Source organism: Ursus maritimus, unplaced genomic scaffold (genome assembly GCF_017311325.1).
Source record: "Ursus maritimus isolate PB19 unplaced genomic scaffold, ASM1731132v1 scaffold_22, whole genome shotgun sequence".
NCBI classification, from domain to species: domain Eukaryota; kingdom Metazoa; phylum Chordata; class Mammalia; order Carnivora; family Ursidae; genus Ursus; species Ursus maritimus.
This window is the reverse complement of record NW_024424675.1, coordinates 34,252,360-34,270,109: the sequence shown is the minus strand read 5'-3', so window position 1 is coordinate 34,270,109 and position 17,750 is coordinate 34,252,360. Positions and strand designations below refer to the sequence as shown.

The 17,750-nt window shown below is 53.7% G+C and overlaps 1 protein-coding gene across 1 annotated transcript; it reads right to left on the bottom strand.

Annotated features, from left to right (window-relative positions):
• Positions 1–1,249: 1,249 nt before the first annotated feature.
• SLC2A10 (solute carrier family 2 member 10) lies at positions 1,250–16,317 on the bottom strand. Its single transcript, XM_008698035.2, has 5 exons — positions 16,244–16,317; positions 7,751–9,040; positions 6,928–7,050; positions 4,797–4,932; positions 1,250–2,741 (listed from the first exon to the last, which is right to left on the bottom strand). Exons 1-5 carry the CDS (start codon positions 16,245–16,247, stop codon positions 2,663–2,665), a joined length of 1,632 nt encoding a protein of 543 aa, XP_008696257.2. The 5' UTR covers positions 16,248–16,317; the 3' UTR covers positions 1,250–2,662.
• Between the last annotated feature and the right edge of the window lie 1,433 nt (positions 16,318–17,750).

Sequence of the window (17,750 nt, the reverse complement as noted above, 5' to 3'; positions counted from 1 at the left end):
GCTTCTTCCTCTCCCACTCCCCCTGCTTGTGTTCCCTCTCTCGCTGGCTGTCTCTATCTCTGTCGAATAAATAAATAAAATCTTTAAAAAAAAAAAAAAAGAATCAACTGCCACTATTAACAAATCAGGAAATTTTGTACCGAAGTCTGAAATTCTCTTGAAAATACAGATGGTCAGGCCACGATGGGTCCACATTCCTACATGGCGGCCACGAGCTGGAATTGGTCAGCTCTCTCTTTTAGAGAGGGCCTGTGTTTGCCCGTTTCCACAGACCTCACTCCTCCCCGCGGTCTTACCACAGGGCTCCAATCATTTACATTGCCTGTCTGACCGCTGAGTTTATGACCCTGACCAGTCTGAGACCAGTCTAAGCCTTCTCTAGGCTGACAGGAAAGAAGAATTGAGAGAGGCCTAGGGGTCTTTGTAGAGAGATTTGGATCTGAAGGCGCCATAAGGACAGATGAAAGGAGTGGTGTGATGGGAAGTGTTAAACCACTGTGCTCCAGGAGAACAACTGTGTGTGTGTGGATAGATTTTATGTGTTTGTTACACAAAATTTACATATTTACAAATAATAACACACTGCTGTAAATATTCTTTATAAATTCTATATAGCCAATTCATTTTCACAGATGGATTTTGTTGATTTTTTTTTTTTTGGCCAAATTCTTGTATCCAAAACCAGCTATCACTGCCATTTTGCCACGACTTGACAAATCAGACGAGGAATAAACGCTGGCCAACAATCCGACTCAGCAAAGTAGCTCCTCGCGTCTCAGCAGAGCGAGTGTAGTTTCGACATGAACGTGGGTTGAAAGTTTTGTTGACGTTAATGAGTCAGACGAAAGTAAAACAAGGAAGACGTAGGTCAGAAGACCTTCATCGAGGATGGGAGCAACCTGTTTGTTGCATTGGGTCATAGCCCTTGAAAGTGAAAGAATCTTCCCTCAATTTTTAGTGCCACTCACCACGTCTCCGCTACAGACATGACAGACACGCTCACGAGGTTAATTGGCATTGTTGCATCCATCACGTTCTTAAGGCTGGAGCATCAAGGAAACAGTAAGGCAAGCCCTGGCCTGTAGTGATCCCCCATCCCTGTGGTGCCAAGTCCCTCCCCGCGGGCCTGACGCCTTGTACGCGGGATCGGGAGACGTGCCGGAGCTCCCGTGTCTCTCATAAGACACACTATGTGCAAGCAGCCTCAAGAGCACACACGATAGTGAAACGTAGCAGAATAAGGCAGTGATGAGGTTTTAGTATTTATTACTTTTGCTTTTAATATAATTTATTGAAATATTCAATAATTTAATATCTAAATGGCTGTTTAACAACCAGCTGGCAAAAGTCCCGAAAACATCACAACAGGCTCTCACAAGGTAGTAGGAGGGGCCTCCAGCACACCCCTCGGTACAAGGGAAGCATCTAGAACAAGAGGAGAGAAGTCGAGGGGCCAAAGAGTCTTGTGGGCGTGGCACAGGCACACGTGACCAAGCGTCGTCCCACAGCGGCTCCCTGGGTCGGCTTCAGCTCTTCATTTTCCTCGCATCCAGCACTCACTCTTGCCAGGCCCTTCCCCTGGTGACTTCCGGCCTGACCGTCTTGTTCAGTCTCCACTGTACTCACCCCTCAGGGGCTGACCCTTAACAATGTCCCAACAGTGGGGACCTGGGTAACTGAGGGTGAGCAGACCCCTCCCCCCGCCCAGGCCCTGACGAGCTGAAGGAGACCAGCTGAAGACCCTCCTGCAGGAAGACAGGGGTTAAGTACACCCCTGGGGGCCTAATCATCCCCATTCTGCAGATGTGGGGACTGAGGCTAGCGAGAGCTGCTAGTGATCCAAGGTCAACAGTGGCCACGAGACAGGCAACACCAACAGCCGGGCTTGTCGGCCCCCAAACCCACCTCCTTCCTGCAAAGCTCTCCTGCACCGTCTGGGGCAGCTCTTGGATTTTAGTGCCCACGATTCTGGAATCCTATTTCCTGTTCCCCTAATTAAAACTGACACCCCCCCCCCAAAAGAGAGAGGGCCAGCCCCTTGAAAGCAGGGCCTGCAGCATTTTGAATTCCAGTTCATTGGCATTGGAAGCGATCTTAAGAACTCCTTGGTCCAGGCCCTCATTGTACATATGGGGGAAACTGAGGCCTATGGTCACAACAGCATGACACCGGAGAAGCAGGGCTAGAACTCAAGCATCTTCTCCACCCATCTGAGTTGCTGGTGAATGACAAAAGCAGGTTTCCCCTTGCCAGAAAATCCCAGCCCGATGGGAAAAGAGAGCAGAAAATATAGCATCCTCATCTGGATTTGGGGGTGATGCCAGAGCAGACTTCCTTCCAGGGCTGGTACCCTAGGTTCTTTGAGAAGACAACAGACTCCAAGAGATGTTGTCATTATAAGTACGGCAGGGATATGCAGAGACAATGGGGACATTGAGGCAAGAAGGCAGAACCTCAGGGCCCCTCAGAGCCTGAGATTCAAAATGAAGACTTTTGGGTTCTCAAACTTTCTCCTCTTTCACCTGGGCCCGAGAGACCTCTTCTGGTGCAGGGATGACTTACAGGACGACCGAGACCTTGTGCTCCAGGGCCAAGGCAAGCAGGAAGCTGGAGACTGTCTGCTAAAGCCATGGTTCCAGCATCTTCCATGCCGACGGACTCTTCAGGAGGCTGCAGAGGCCTCGATGCGGGTGTACGGGATGCTGGCGGATCTCTGCCTGTGGCCAAAGCTCAGGGTGAGCCTGTCAAGCAGAGGGGGGGTGGTGTCTCTGTCTCTCTCTGTCTCTGATGTCAGGGACTCATATCTGAACTATAGGGACTGAAGTGATGACTGCCAGACCCTGGCAAAGCCCCCCTAACTTTCTGTCTCCTTCTAAAGTCATGGCAGCCTCAGCTTCCTTGTCCCACAGGCTGGCCCAGGCTCCGCCATGCGACCCCAAGTCCCCAGGTCCAGCCTGACACTCCCCTCAGCTGCAATTACACCCTGCTTTACCCCAAAGCTGGCTTCTACCCACCTTTCTGCTCCTTAGCTCCTCTTCCCAGAGGAGGGGTTCTGGAATCTTCTCAGAAAGCCAGGATGGCAGAGATTCCAGGTGGCTCCTAGTATCTGTACCCCCCTTAAGCCTAGTTAGAGTACCCTTGATCTTTAGCTGGGCACAGGGCTCCCCAGATGGAAGCCCCTGTTTCTTGGCCTCCCCCGCAAGTAGGTATAGCCACATTCTGTCCAAAGGATGCAGGTGGAAGTGACATGTGCCTCTTTCAGCCTGTGTCTCCCCTCTCCCCATCCCTCTTGCAGGACCGTGGTGGCTCACTGTCATAGGCCATGTGCAAAAGGTAATTATCGAAGAGGCAGCAACCAGAGAGAACCAGAGCAACCAGAGAGAAGGAACCTGAGACCCTGGACGACCTCTCAAAGCACAGCTGCCACCCCAGCCCTGGACCCCCTATACCCAGATTGTTCTGAGCAGCCAGATCTATTTCCTAACCAATAGGGTTGGGCCGATGAGGGGCCTGCAGGGGGTCATCCAACACACTGGGGGTGTTCCGCCGGCAGAGAACCCTCCGGGGTGGAATGGGGCAGGTTGAAGGCTTTTACGCTGGACCAGTTCTGCATCCCTTCGGGGGTCGGGATGGGGTGGGACTTGGCAGCCAGTGCAGGAGGCAAGTTCCAACTCCCTCTTAGAATTATTTATTTTTTTAGCCATTTAGGGCCTCCCAGGAGTAGAACGGGCAGTCGGGTGCTGTGGCTCCCTTCACTACGAGAAGGGGCATCTGCCAAGGATATGCAGGATGATAGTGTGTTGGGTCCCTTCTGATGCTCCCATTCCTCTCTTCTCTTATTTGAATGGCCCAAGCCCCCACGATGCTAAGCTACTGAACTCCTCTCTATGATCCATAGACCTTATATGATCAAGCTCTAACTTGGCTGATCTGATCTTCTACCCCTCCTGCCACCCTCCCTCCCCCTGCTCCAGCCACACTGGCTTCCTTGTGGTTCCTTGCATATGCTGGATACACTTCCAACCTCAGGGCCTTTGCACTTGCTGTTCCCTCTACATGGAATGCTCCTGCCCATCATCTTTACATGCCTGTCTCCTCACGAACTTCAATTGCACCTTCTCAGAGAGGCCTCCCCTCTCCGGCCTACCACTCTAATTTAGCCACAACCCCCTACCCCTCTGTCCCCCACTCTGCCAGTCAGGCCTTCTCAACATACTTCACTCTGTTTCATTTCTTTTCAGGTACATATCACTAACCAAAATGCTCTTGTTGCTGCATCTGTTGGCTTGTTTATTTTCTGTCCCCCTTCTCCACTAGAATGGAAGCTCCATGAGGACAAGGACCTTGCCCATCTGACTCGGTCACGTTTCTTAAGGCCCAGACATGGCCTGGCACGTAGTAGGGACTTAGTAAACACCTGCTGAAAGAGTAGATTAAGCCCACAGTTCTGTGTATGTGACTTTCAAAGGCCACAGTTATTCTATTTTCTCTAAGCTTCCATGACTAAGATTCTGCTACTCTGACCTCATGCGATTCCATAACTGCATGGTTTTAAAGTTCCCATGAGCTGAGGCCTTAAAGTCAAATGAAACCCTGCTGTGAGAGGACACAAACAACTCCAAGAAAACAGCTCCTCTATGAAGACAAGACAAAACGGACAGTGTCCAGGCACTGAGAGTCAGCGGGAGGAGAAAAATGCTCTCTTGCAAAGGGAAAGTACACGGAGTTATTCCTGAACGGATTTGCTCAGGGTTGGAAATGAGTCCTTCCCGAGGCCCAGCCCTGCGTCCTCTTACCATCTCTTCTGGAACTGCTGGTCTATCTCTGCCAAGGACTGGCCTTTTGTTTCAGGGACAAATGCATAGATGAAGCCCAGGCCGAGGACAGCGGTCAGCCCGTAGAGCAGGAAGGTCCAGGACAGGCCGATGGTGCCTGGGAACAGGAGGGCAAGAGCGTGGGCAGTTCCCCCAAAGCACATTCTCCAGATGTGGGATGTGCAGAATTAAGACAACATGCAGTCGGATAAGTATCTTAAAGCAGGAGCTGGACTGGTTATCCCAGAGGCAGGCAAAGGACCAGGGCCCAGACCCGCGAACACAGACGCAGGCATCGGGTCGGTGTGGGAGAGCCCACTCACCCACATCTAAAACACTCACCAGAGGAGTGAGGCCATGATCTGAAAACATGAATGGAGGGAAGAAAATGGCATTCACTTCAGCAGCAAAATAGTTGCAGGACAGAGCCTGGGCCAAGCCCGGGCCCCAAACAAAAAACATCCTCAGAGGGGCGCCTGGGTGGCACAGCGGTTAAAGCGCCTGCCTTCGGCTCAGGGCGTGATCCCGGCGTTCCGGGATCGAGTCCCACATCAGGCTCCTCTGCTATGAGCCTGCTTCTTCCTCTCCCACTCCCCCTGCTTGTGTTCCCTCTCTCGCTGGCTGTCTCTATCTCTGTCAAATAAATAAATAAAATCTTTAAAAAAAAAAAAAAAAAAAAAAACATCCTCAGAAATTCTACAAACAGGTTATTGGGTGAATGAATTGGGCATCCAGGGAATGGAGTTTCGGCCCAGTTGGCCTGTGTCTATAGAAGTAACCAGGGGCATTTGCCCCTCCTTCCTTCCTTCCTTCCTTCCTTCCTTCCTTCCTTCCTTCCTTCCTTCCCTCCTTCCACCTTCCTTCTTTCCCTTCTTCCTTCCCTCCCTCCATTCCCTCCTTCCTCTCTTCCTTTCTCCCTCTCTTCCTCATTTATTCACATAAAGGGCATGCTTGAAGACTAAGGCAGTAGGAAGAAGCTTCGCTTCCCTAAGCTGGGGGAAGGGGGGACAGGCACAGTGGACCTGTTCTTCTATCAGCCTTTCCCACAGCCCCCAGCAGGAAATGTTGCTGTGCTTTTGAAGAGGAAACGCTCGGCTGCAGCAAATGGGAAAATAACTGAGCCCTAGGAACTGTGCCTTGGGGCTCATGGGGAAGGAGCCCCTTTCCACTTTGGCTCTGGTGACCAGTGGCCTTGGGCCAGGAGCATCTCAGCAATTCAGAGACCCTTTCCGGTGTTCTGGGCCCAGATAATTCCCACCGCACCCCACCATGGCTCAGATGGGGGTTCGAATGCCAGGTAGGAAGAGAGAGTGTCACCCAAACTAGGTATGAGAAGACCTTCCTGCTGGCAGGTGGGCACAAGCCTGTCTGAGCCGGTTTACAATAAAAAAGGTGTCAGCTCTGGAATCTGCTGGTCTCAGACACATTCTCACTATTTGGGTGTAGACCTGTTATTGGGCCTGGAGAAGGTTACATTCTGCACGGAGTTTTATTTATTTATTACAGAGTTCTGCGGCTACGAGTAGGAAATTTTCAAAAACTCCCCCGCTTTCATGTGAGGGCCTTTGGGCTGCAATGAAGAAAATGGACTTGTGTGTGTGTGTGTTGGGGGGTGCGTGTACCAGAGACCCACACTCAGGCCTCCAGACTCCTCCATCCCCCCACCGGGAGTTTATTCCCTCCCCTACCACACCAATCAGAGCTGGCTTCCAGATGGAGGCTCTTCCCCTCCTTCAGCCCAGACTCCCAGGCTGTCAATCAAGCTGGCCCGTTCACTGATGGGCCTGGAATTATCAGGGGTAGAAGCCTCCAAGGTCATGTCTTCTCTTGTCTTTGTCTGCCAGCCTCTCCTTCCCGCTTTGCTGATACTAGCACCCCACTTTTCCTTCGAGGAACCATCCCCCCCAACTCTGTCCACGTGGTTGGGTGAGGCTGTCCCCCACCCGCCCTGACTCCAGGGGCTGGTATATGCCCCAGGCCTGGGCCTCAGAATCCTGCAGCCTTCCAGCCGGGGATGGGCATGCAATCTTGCTGAGCCAACAAGAGCCCACCCCAGGCAACTGTTCCAGGATCTAGAAGGAACTGGACCATGGGATTAGGTCAGAGGACTCACCGATGAGGTCAAGGAAGGAGAGGCTGACGAGGAGGTTGCTGGCCCAGTTGAAGCTGTTGCAGAAAGCGAAGGCCCTGCCTCGGATCTCCACGGGATAGATCTCGCTGAGGACAAGCCAGGTCACTAGGACAGGAAAGCAGGGAGGACTCACGGCCTGGGGCGGGAACTGGGGCCTGGGCCCCATGGTCCAGCAGGCAGCCTCCCAACAACGTGACTCAAGCAGAATTTCAGGCCCCCGACACCCAGTCCTCCCGCTGCCCCTGCCACACCGCTGCAAGAACCCTTTCCTCCCTTCCTTCCTTCCTTCCTTCCTTCCTTCCTTCCTTCCTTCCTTCCTTTTTTAAAAAAAGATTTTATTTATTTATTTAGACAGAGAGAGAGCGCACAAGCAGGGAGAGTGGCAGGCAGAGGGACAGGGAGAAGCAGACTCCCCGCTGAGCAGGGAGCCCGATGTGGGACTCCATCCCAGGACCCCGGGATCATGACCTGAGCTGAAGGCAGATGTTTAACCGACTGAGCCACCCAGGTGCCCTTTCGAGTGAACACTTTGAGTGATCTACCCAGGGGCAAACTCAGGTTTCATGAGGCCTGAAGCTTAAATAATTTGGGGCCCTTTATAAGAAAAAAAAGCTATGAACAGAAAATTAGGCCCTTGGAAGGAGTGCCTGCAAGTAGGCAAGGAGCCCTAAAGCGTAAACTTCATTGGCTTTGCGGTCAAGCCACCTCCAGTGTCGCTCTGAGACCCTGACCGACGCGGTCCCCAGCCTTTCTGCTGGGTGGGGTAGGAGGCTGCAGGGTCACCTGCCGGAGAGCCCCCGCCTACCTGGTCCAAATCCAAAGGAGAAGGCGCTCACAAAGGCCATCATGCAGACCAGCGCGGTCCAGTGCAGCAGGGCGCGCTCTGGGGCAGAACGGGGTGCAGGGGAGGCGGTGCTGAAGGCCGGCAGGGGAGCAGCCGTGGGGTTCCCAGCTCTGGGACGAGACTTGCTTTTCTTAGAGGCTGACGACACTGGCTTCCCTTGGTTCTCGCTGGTCGTGGGCTGTGGAAGTGGAGTTATGGCCCCTGGCAGGCTGGAGGGTCCTGGAGAGGACAGGCTGGAGAGGCCTGACGGCCTGGTGGCGTTGGGCAGGGCCAGGCAACTGGGGCCGGAGTCCATGGGCGCGGCAAAGCTGACGAGGCCGATGCCGCTGACCGACAGGGCCATGAGGGCACAGCCGGCCAGTAACAGGGCCCTGCGGCCCGCTCGGTCCACCAGCCCCATGGCCATCAGGGTGGCCACCACCTTCACAGCGCCGAGCCCCACAGAGGCCAGCACGGCCGAGGAGCCCGCACGGAAGCCGACCGAGTGGAAGATCGTAGAAGCATAGCACAGCACGTTGGGCTGCCCCGTCAGTTGCTGGAAAATCACCAGCCCCAGCCCCACCACGGTCCGGCCTCGCATGTTATCCCGGGCCCTGAAGAGGTCCAGAAGGGAGTATCTTGGCCTCCCCGGCTTGGTGGCCTCACCCCCCTGGAGAGGAAGGAGGTCCTTGTGGGCTGCAGCCTCCGTGGTCCCAGCGGGGAGACAGAAGAGGCTGAGGGACTGCAGAAGAGCAGGGGCTGCGGCCCAGCCGAACATAGGCCTCCAGCCGCCGGGGGCACCGGCCAGGGCGTAGTTGAGGGCATAGGAGAGCAGGATGCCCACGGTGATGCCGGCCTCATAGAGGGACACTAGTACTCCCCGTTGCCGTGGCCCCACCAGCTCGGACACGTAGATACAGCAGGCCATGGAAGACAGGGAGATGGCAAAGCCAGCCACCAAGCGGCCCAGGACCAGCCAGGCCAGGGAGCCAGCCAGCCCCAGGCTCAAGCTGCCTGCCAGGAGCACCACGTTGCTGCCGAGGATGGCCTGTTTCCTGCCATACTGGTCTATGAGGACGCCCCCCACCAGGGAGGCAAGGAGGGCCCCCAGGAGCAGGCTGCTCACCAGGAGCTCCTGCTCCGAGCAGGATAGCCCGAAGTCAAGCTGCAGGGGCAGCAGGGCACCTGACACGACTGCCAGTTCGTAACCGAAGGTCAGGCCACCCAGCAAAGACACAGAGGCACACAGGGGCAGGAGCAGTTGGGGACGGCCTGGAAAACAAAAGTGACAGGAGCAGAGCTCAGGACGGTTCCTTGCCAGGGCAACCCTCCATGAACTTGCCCTCCGGCCGTCAACCACACATCTATCCGACCAGCTACTCCATCCATTCACCTGTCCATTCATCCACCCATCCATTCCTTCAGTGGGTCTATCCATACACTCCTTCCTTCAAACACCCACCCCTCCATCCATCTACTGTCATTCCCCCATCTACCCATTTACTGATCCACCCATCCGCTTCATCCATTCACCACCCACTCCAGTCATTCATTCACTCATCCATCTATTCATGCATGCTTTCATGCATCCATCCACCCAGCCAGCCCGCCATCCACTTCACGCTTCATCCATCTCCCCATCACCCCCCATCCATCCATCCACTCCATCCACTTACGCAGCCATCCGTCTACCCATGCACGCATTCCTGAATCCAGCCGTTTGTCATCCATCCATCTATCCATCCAGCCACTCCATCTATTCCCCCATCTATGTATTAATACATCCACCCATTTGCTGTCTACCATATATTCATCCATCCATTTGTCCATTCATGTGCTCTTTAATTCACCACCCATTTACTGATACATCTATCCACAAATACGTCTATTCACCCACCAATCTATATTCCATCCCTTATGTACCCATTCACACACTTACTCATCCATCCGTCCATCCATCCACCCATGCGATCGTTCAAAAACTTATTTATCTGCTATCTACAACATGCCGAACCCTGTTCTTGGGGCTGCAAGACAGTGGTGCTGTCGGCACTTGGTATTCTAGTAGAGAAAGGCAGACAATAACTAAATACGTATATACTTCAGGTGGCGATAGGTGTCATTTTAAAAAGCAGGGAACACGGATTGAAAGTGATGGAGGAGCTCTATGTTAAATAGACCAGTCGGTCAAGTCCTCTCGAAGATTTGAGCAGAGATCTGAATTAAGTGAGGGTGAAAGCCATGTAAAATCTGAGAGAAGAACATTCTAGACAGAGGGAACGGTGAAAACAAAGGCCCTGAGGCAAGACAGTTTTTGGTATTTTAGAACAATAACCACTAATATTAATAGCTAGTATTTATATGACACTAAGTGTCAGGCCCTGTTTTAAGAACCTTACATGCATTTACTCATTTAATTCTTACAACAACCCTATAACATATTATTATTAGCATCATCCTCCAAGGCTCAGAGAGGTTAAGAAACTTTCTCATGGTCACACAGCAAGTGGGTGACAGATGCAGCTAGAGAGCGCAGGCTTTTAACCACTGTGCTTTCAGCGAGGAGGCCAGGGTGGCTGGAACCACAGAAGATAATGAGGCAAGAGAAATAGGCAGGGGCCAGGTGACGTGATAGGTCATGAAGGTAATAATGAATTTCATTCTCAGTGGATGAAGGCTTGAGCTGGGCAGAGAGAGTAGTCACTAGCACGTGTAGCTCCTGAGCACCTAAAATGGGGCTAATGTGATTAAAGAACTAAATTTTAAAGTTGTATTTAATTTTAATTAATTGAAACATAAAAATAGCCACATGTGGCTAGCAGCCCCCATATTGGCAGTGCAGTTACAGGTTACTCTTAATTCTTAATTCACATACTTACACTTAGATATTTCTAGAAGCATCTAAATTAATCCAGCAGTACTATCTCACCCACACCCACCCTGGACCTGACAAGAACACTCATAATACTACAGTCAGATTCACCAACTGTTTTCTCTGAACCAGGCACTGCTTTGAGCACTTTAAGTGGAATAACACTTTTAAATTAATATAGCTTCATGTGGAGGGCTTTTGAATTATTATAAAGGAACAAACGGACCATCAGAGGTGAAGTGACTTGTCTAAGGGCAAAAGTAGTAAGCAGCCGAGCCCAGATTCAAAGCCGGGTGGTCTGGCGCCAAATCCGCACCCTTAACCGCTCCATTACCGAACCTTGGCATATTATGATTTCGCGCTGTTCTCTCCTATCTCTACCTCTCCCCCATCTGTGTTAGGCAATTTTTGCGTAGGGGGAGGAGTTTCATGGGTGGAAGCCTCAGTGCCCTTTCTGCTCACCCTTCTCCCCCCCACCCTGCCCCTCCCCCCGGGAAATCACCCCCTCCCTTTCCCTGTTGGCCCTGTGCTTCCTGTTCATGACCATCAACGAGCACCCTAGGAAGACGATGGTGGCGTCCTGCCCTGTCTTCACCTCCCTTTGCCCCCTCTCCCTCGGCTCCTGGATCTTGCTGCCAGAAGGGAAGGTTCCTCCAGGCCATGTGAGGCAATCCCGTGCAAACAGAATTTGTTTGCCATTTCCACAGTTCCTCTGGAGCTGAAAGGGAATCCAGTCATGGGGCTCAGAGGCCAAGTTGACTGTCCACGGGTCCCGCTGGAAAACGCATCGGGGCAGATTCGGATCACAGTGGTTAAGAGCAGAAGAGCAAAAATAGTAGTGAAAGAAAACAGTAATAATAACAAGTGTTATTTATTGAGCGGCTCCCCTGTGTAAAGACTTTAGTCTCTCAATTCATCTTCGTAACAACCCTAGGTGGTACAGCTGCAACAATCCCCATTGTAGAGACGGGGAAAGTAAGGCTCAGAGTGTCCTCACAGCTGGGAAGCAACAGGGTCAGGACTCACTGATCCCTCTGACTCCCAAACCCATATACCTAAGAGCTTTGTGGAACGGACTTCAAGCAAGAAGGACAATCAAAGATAGGTGGGGTGTGAGAGAGAGCAGGGTGCAGGGTCAGGGGTGGAGGGGAGATACAGACACATTAGGTCTCAGGAAAATCCAGTCCCAAAGTAGAGTGAACCAACAGTGCCCCGTGGAAGGATGAAGGACGGCCCCCAAGGAGTCAGGGTCATTCGAAAGACAGCACATTCCCTTCCTTAAGCTTTCCTGGCTCCCATGGCCTCTGCTCGAGTAAGTCCTAACTCCTTCATGTCATCCGGGGCCCTACCTGAGCTGGTGACCCCAGCACAGCCCCTTAGTCACTTCCCCTCCCCAGCTCTGTCCCCACCTCCCCTCCTGCCTCCCCCAAGCCCCCCACACACTTTTCCCAGCACACACCCCCCATTTCCATGCCCCTCTGTCCTCCCCGGCACCACCTGTGTCCCCACAGGCCCACTCAACCTCGTCAGTTCCAGCTCACGGTCACCTCCCCGAATGGCCTTGACTTGTATGTGTCTGTTCTTTGGCACCCCCTGCCCTCTGTTGGGACACTGCCCTTCCCCGGGCTTTGTCTCTCAGTCTCCTGGTTTGGGTACAAATGACCACCCCCACCTCCACCCCCACCGCCTAGCTCCAGGGCCGTGTCCATGACCCAGATCTGACCAACCAGCAGGTTCCCAGGCCCTGGGCTGCAATGCGAGCCACGTGGCTGCCCCTGGGCCAGTGGGTTGGCTCACTGAAGGTGCTAAGCTGGTAGTTTACCTGCCTGGAGCTGCTGGGGGCCATCTTCCCCCTTAGGGGGTCCCTGACAACACTGCCTGAGCCCCAGCTCCCGAAGCCATGGACTTCTCAGCGACTAAGAAATTTTTTTTTTCTTTTCTTTCTACTTTTTTCTTTTATTTTCTCTCCTCTCTTCTTCCCTTTTCTTCCCTTCTTTCCTCTCCTCTCCCTTCCTCTCCTCACTCTTCCTCTCCCCTCCCCTCCCCTTCTCTTCTCTTTTTTTTTTTTTTTTTTGCTTAAGGTAATTCACGGGAGGCCCTGGCTAATTCCTGTACCTCTTCCTCCACTTTCCAAGCCACACTTTTCACTTCCCACCAACTCTGCATTCCCCCTTCCGGTGCTGGACCGTCTCAAGTTTGTTGCTGTGTCTTCCTTATTGAACAGGGCAGAGCAGTGATGGAGACGTCCTGTCTGTCCCTCCTGAGCCCCAGCCCCATCCTGACACCCCAGAGGGGCTCAGTGAAGTTTCTGCCCAATGAACCCAGGACTGAGCTGGGGCCTAGGGAGGTGTCCGCACGTGGCTCTGCAGGGGACTCGTCAGATCCATTTGAACCTACGAATGCTGCATGACAGCCCCAGGGGTCCTGTGAAAGCCTGAGTCTTTCTGCTCAGAGCCCTCAGAGCTCCCACTTCATTCTGAAATAATCTTCAAGGCGTGTTCTCTCTCTCTCTCTCTCTCTCTCTCTCTCTCTCTCTCGGCTCTGCCATGCCAGCTTCCTTGCTGTCTGTTCCTCCTCATTCCTGTGTGACTCCACCCAAGGCCTTTCACCAGCTGTCACCTCTGCCGGGAGAGCCCTCCCCCTCCATTCCTTCCCTCTTGCCCTCTGGTCCTGGCTTGAACATCACCTTCTGGCCAGGCCTTCCCTCACCCTCTACTTAAAAGTGCAACCTTCCCCCTCGCACCCTGCACTTCTAATGCCCTTCCCTGCTCCGGAAATACTTGTTGAGTAAACAGAAGATTGAAAGAAGGGACTTTGGGGGCTTAGGGAATCCAGAGAGGAAGGGCCTTGGCTCTTGTGGGAGAGGTCTCTTTGGCGAGGTCTAGGGTCTGGAAGGGGTCAAACGCTACAGGAAGTAGAGTAAATCCCGGCCCCCAAAGTAGGGTCCAGCCTGGGTGTGGGAACTGCTCCCCCTTTCTATTAATTACCTGTCTAGGGGCACCTGGGTGGCTCAGTCAGTTAAACTTCTGACTCTTGATTTCAACTCAGGTCATGATCTCAGGGCTGTGAGATCGAACCCTACAACAGGCTCTGTGTTAAGTCTGGAGCCTGCTTAAGAGTCTCTCTCTCCCTCTCCCTCCACCCCTCCCCCTGCCCGCACACAGCAAACATACACACTCTCTCCCGCCCTCTCTCTCAAAAAAAAAAGATTGGTTGTATGCGAAGCTGTCTCACACTGGAGGAACTCCCTTAATCCTCTAAGCCCCTCACTGTGGAGGACAGAACTTCCCAGGGAGAGAATCAAGGAGCAGGGGAAGGAGAAAGAAGTCAGGTTTTGGGTGGACGTACGACCAGCTACAAGTCCCAGGGAGCCTCTTGCTGGTGACACCAGAACAGCATCTCAACCAGAGGTCGCAGTGCATTGGGTCCCACCCCCGCCGGAGACCTGCCAGGGCTCTCCCTCAAGTTCCGGGGAGAAGCCAGAGTGAGACTGAACTGTGCAAATATCCTCACCCAGAGGGCTGGCTTCCAGCACTTACGGGCACTCCCCACAGCCAGCTATACCTCCTTCTGGAAGGATCTGCATCAGCTGACTCAATCTGTACAACAAACCTATAACCCAGGCACGGCTGTCATTCCCATTTTACAGATGAAGTAACTGAGGCACAGAGAGGTGAAGCCATTGCCCAAGGTGACAGTTTGTAAGTGACAGAGCAGAGACTGGACTGAGGAGGGCCAGTCTGACTCCAGAGTCCCAACACTCGGTGTGGTCAAAAAAGGAAAGCTCACGTGAACTGACCATTTACCACGTGTAGGTGGTGAGCTGAGCCCTTTTCATTCATTTGCTCACGTCATTCTCATGGCCACCTTGTGATAACCGTCTTTTATGGGGGTTGCTTCATAGATGAGCAAGCTGAGGGTCAGAGAAGGAGACTAGACGATGCACCCGGAAGTGGGAGAATGGAGGCTGGAATCCAGGTCTATACCCAGGGCCCACTCCCTGAGAAAGGGAGCCCGGGAAAGCAGCCTGGGATGGCAGGGAGGACAGAGTCTAGTACCAGTTAGTTTGTACCTTCCTCCCCCTTCCACCCGGTCTCAGCTCTGTCCTTAGGAGAAGCTCGGTCAATAGCTGTTGAATTAACTTAGGAAGCAGCAAAGGGATAGGAGGGGCAGGTGGGAGGGACCAGGTCAAGCTGAGTGTTCTTGGGAGCACCTCTCTGGGCCTATGTTTCCCTCAGGCTCTGGGCAATGTGCCTTGAGGGTTAAGAGCGTATGCTCTGGAGTCAGAGCTGGAGTTGGTGGCCAGTTGTACCATGACTTTGTGCATGAGAGGCTGGATGGGACAGTGGTTGGGGATGCAGACTGGAGCAAGAGTGCTGGGGTCCTATCCCAGCTTTTCTACTCCATAGCTGGGTGACGTTGGGCAGCTCCTTAACCCCTCTGAGCTTCCCCATCTACAAATGTGGATAATAGTAATATCTACCTCGTATGCCTGCCTACCTTCTAGCCACTGTTAGCTATTATGATTCTCCACATCATAATCCAGGGTGAGTTTTTAAACCCAGCTTAAACCTCTTCTCCAGCTTCCCATGTCATTTGGGATAAAACCCAAACTTCTCGCCATGGCCTACAAAGTTCTACACAGTCTAGCCCCTGCCTAACTCTCTGATCTTCCTCCCACCCTTTCCCCCTTGCCCACTGTGCTTCAGCCACACTGGCCTGACCACACCAGCCCACTCATGCCTCAGGGCCTTTGCACAGGCTATCCCCGCCCCCTTGTAGCTCTTTTTCCAGATCTTAGCACACCTACTTCTGCGTGATGTCTCGGCTCCAGTGCCTCCTACCCTGGGAGGCCTTCAGTACCTACCTAGCTAAAGAAGCTGCTTCCTTCAACATTTTCGCACCACCTCATTTTATGTGTTCCATAGCATCTTATCGCTCTTGGAGATTATTTTACTCATTTACTCCTTTCCAGCTTCTCAACTGGAATGTCAGCTCCATAGAAGAGAGGATTGTTGTCTGCTTTGTTCAGTGCTGAGTGCCCAGCCCCTGCCACACAGTAGAGGGATGAATGACGGAATGACTGAGCGAGGCTCTGAATCCGGAGAGAGGAATGGAAATCCCAGGTCCCCGTAGCAACAAAGCAATTCCCTATTCTCCTGCAGCCCCCACAGCTCCCAGTTCTGGATTCTAATCTCCCGTCTCCCCGCATGGAATACGACAAAGCAGAGGTTTTGTCTGTTGTGGCCTGAGGCCTGGCGACAGAAGTGCTGGGCCAAGCGATTCATCAAGTTGCTCCCTCCGGAGCCTCTATGTCTTTATCTGCCGAATCGGAGCAGTTTCCCTTGCCCGGGTGGTTGTAGGGCTGGAAATGGTCAGGAGACGGCCTGCCCAGAGTTCATCGCGCTCAGTTATCAAGCAAAGAGCACTCCCGGCTCACTTTTTTCTGGGCAGAAAGGAGCAGGGAAGGAAGTGCGCTCGTTCCCTCCCAGCGCCCAGCCAGGGCCTGCGGACCCCACCCGACTGGGTCGTATGGGGGGGCGGGGCGCGCTCGGCTGGGGTCTCAGGGGTTCCCCCGCGGGCAGCGCCAGATCTCCACTTACCCATGGCGAGCAAGACTCCCTGGCGAGCTGGGGGCGCTGGGACCGGAGCGCATCCCCCGCCGGAGTCCCCGCCTCGGCCGCCCGACAAACTTTCCGGCCCGCCTCCCGCCTCTGTCCCTCCTCCCAGCCCGCCTGCCCGCAGCGCCGCCGCCACGTCGGCCAGCCCTGGCACCCTGTGTCTGGAGGCGGGACCGAGGGGTGCCACGGAGCGCCCCGGGCCTGGCTGGGGGTCCCCACCCACTATCCTCCTCTTGGCCCCCGCCCACTGTCACCCCTGTTGCGGGGGACCCCCGCATGCTGCCCTCTCCTGTGCTCCCCACAGAAAGAAGCACCTTCAATCCCTCCAGTCCACACTACTAGACTGGCCTCTCCAGCCTGTACACACACACACACACCCACACACACACACACACACACTCATGTGTCTACACTGACCAACCGGATACTCATATACCCGGTTCAGCCACTCAGACACTCTCCCCTGGATTACTGTCCATTCACTGGACCATTGGGACACCCCCCCAAGTCCCCACAGGCACTGTGCTGGGCTTTGGTGATGGGCTGGAAGCACAAGAGAGAGTCTTTGTTGTTCTTGCGGAGTTAGCTTTCTCGTGGAGGAAGAGGAGAAATACACGACTGAAGGACCCAGAGACGCCCGGGCAGTGGTAAAGTCTGGGCAGAGACGAGACCCAGGGCGCTGGCGTGTACAGCCACGGGCGGCTGCTTCAGCTGCGGGCCTGGGAAGTCTGCTCTCTGGAGGGAGCTTGAGCTGAGACCTGAGGTTCCTGGCGAAGGGAAGGGCAAAGGCAAAGGCCAGCGGTGGTGGAAGGAGCTTCTGGAGTATAAAGAACAATGGAAGTGAAGCCCCGGTGTCTGGAGCCCAGGCTTTGGTGGGGAGAGTGGAGGGAGGGGTTGGCAAGGGCCAGACCATTTAAGACCTTGGGAGGCCAGGGTAGGGAATGTGGATTTTATTCCCATGGACACAAGATATCATTGGAGAGTTCTAGTAGGTTATAGGGAGCAAGGGCAGAAATAGGGGGACCCAAGGGGAGGAGGTTGTTGGGAGGTGAGAGAGAGAGGTTGATTTGGACATAGGGGATAGCAGCAGGGGGTGGGGGTGGGTGGGAGGAAAGTAGGTCTGAGGGCAGATAGACTCAAGAAGGACTTACCCACTGGGAGAGGAGCGGCTTGGGGTAGAGTTCTGTTCTGGCCGTGCGACAGTTAAGTTCTCATTAGGTATCCATGTGGAAATAGGTGGGCAATTCCATATATGAGCTCCAGAAAGGAACCAGGCTGGGGACACCCCACTAATTTTCCTTCTCAGGCAAAAATGCACATATAAGATCAGTACTCGCACGGCCCCAGGCTCACGCAGCCTCTCACGGCATGTCCACATGGATACGCTCGTCCATCGGCATCGGCAGTTCCCCCAGTGGGGATCGTATGTTACAGACACACACAGGCCTCTCGGCAAAGAAGCACCGACAAGACCCTCCGAGCCAGGGGA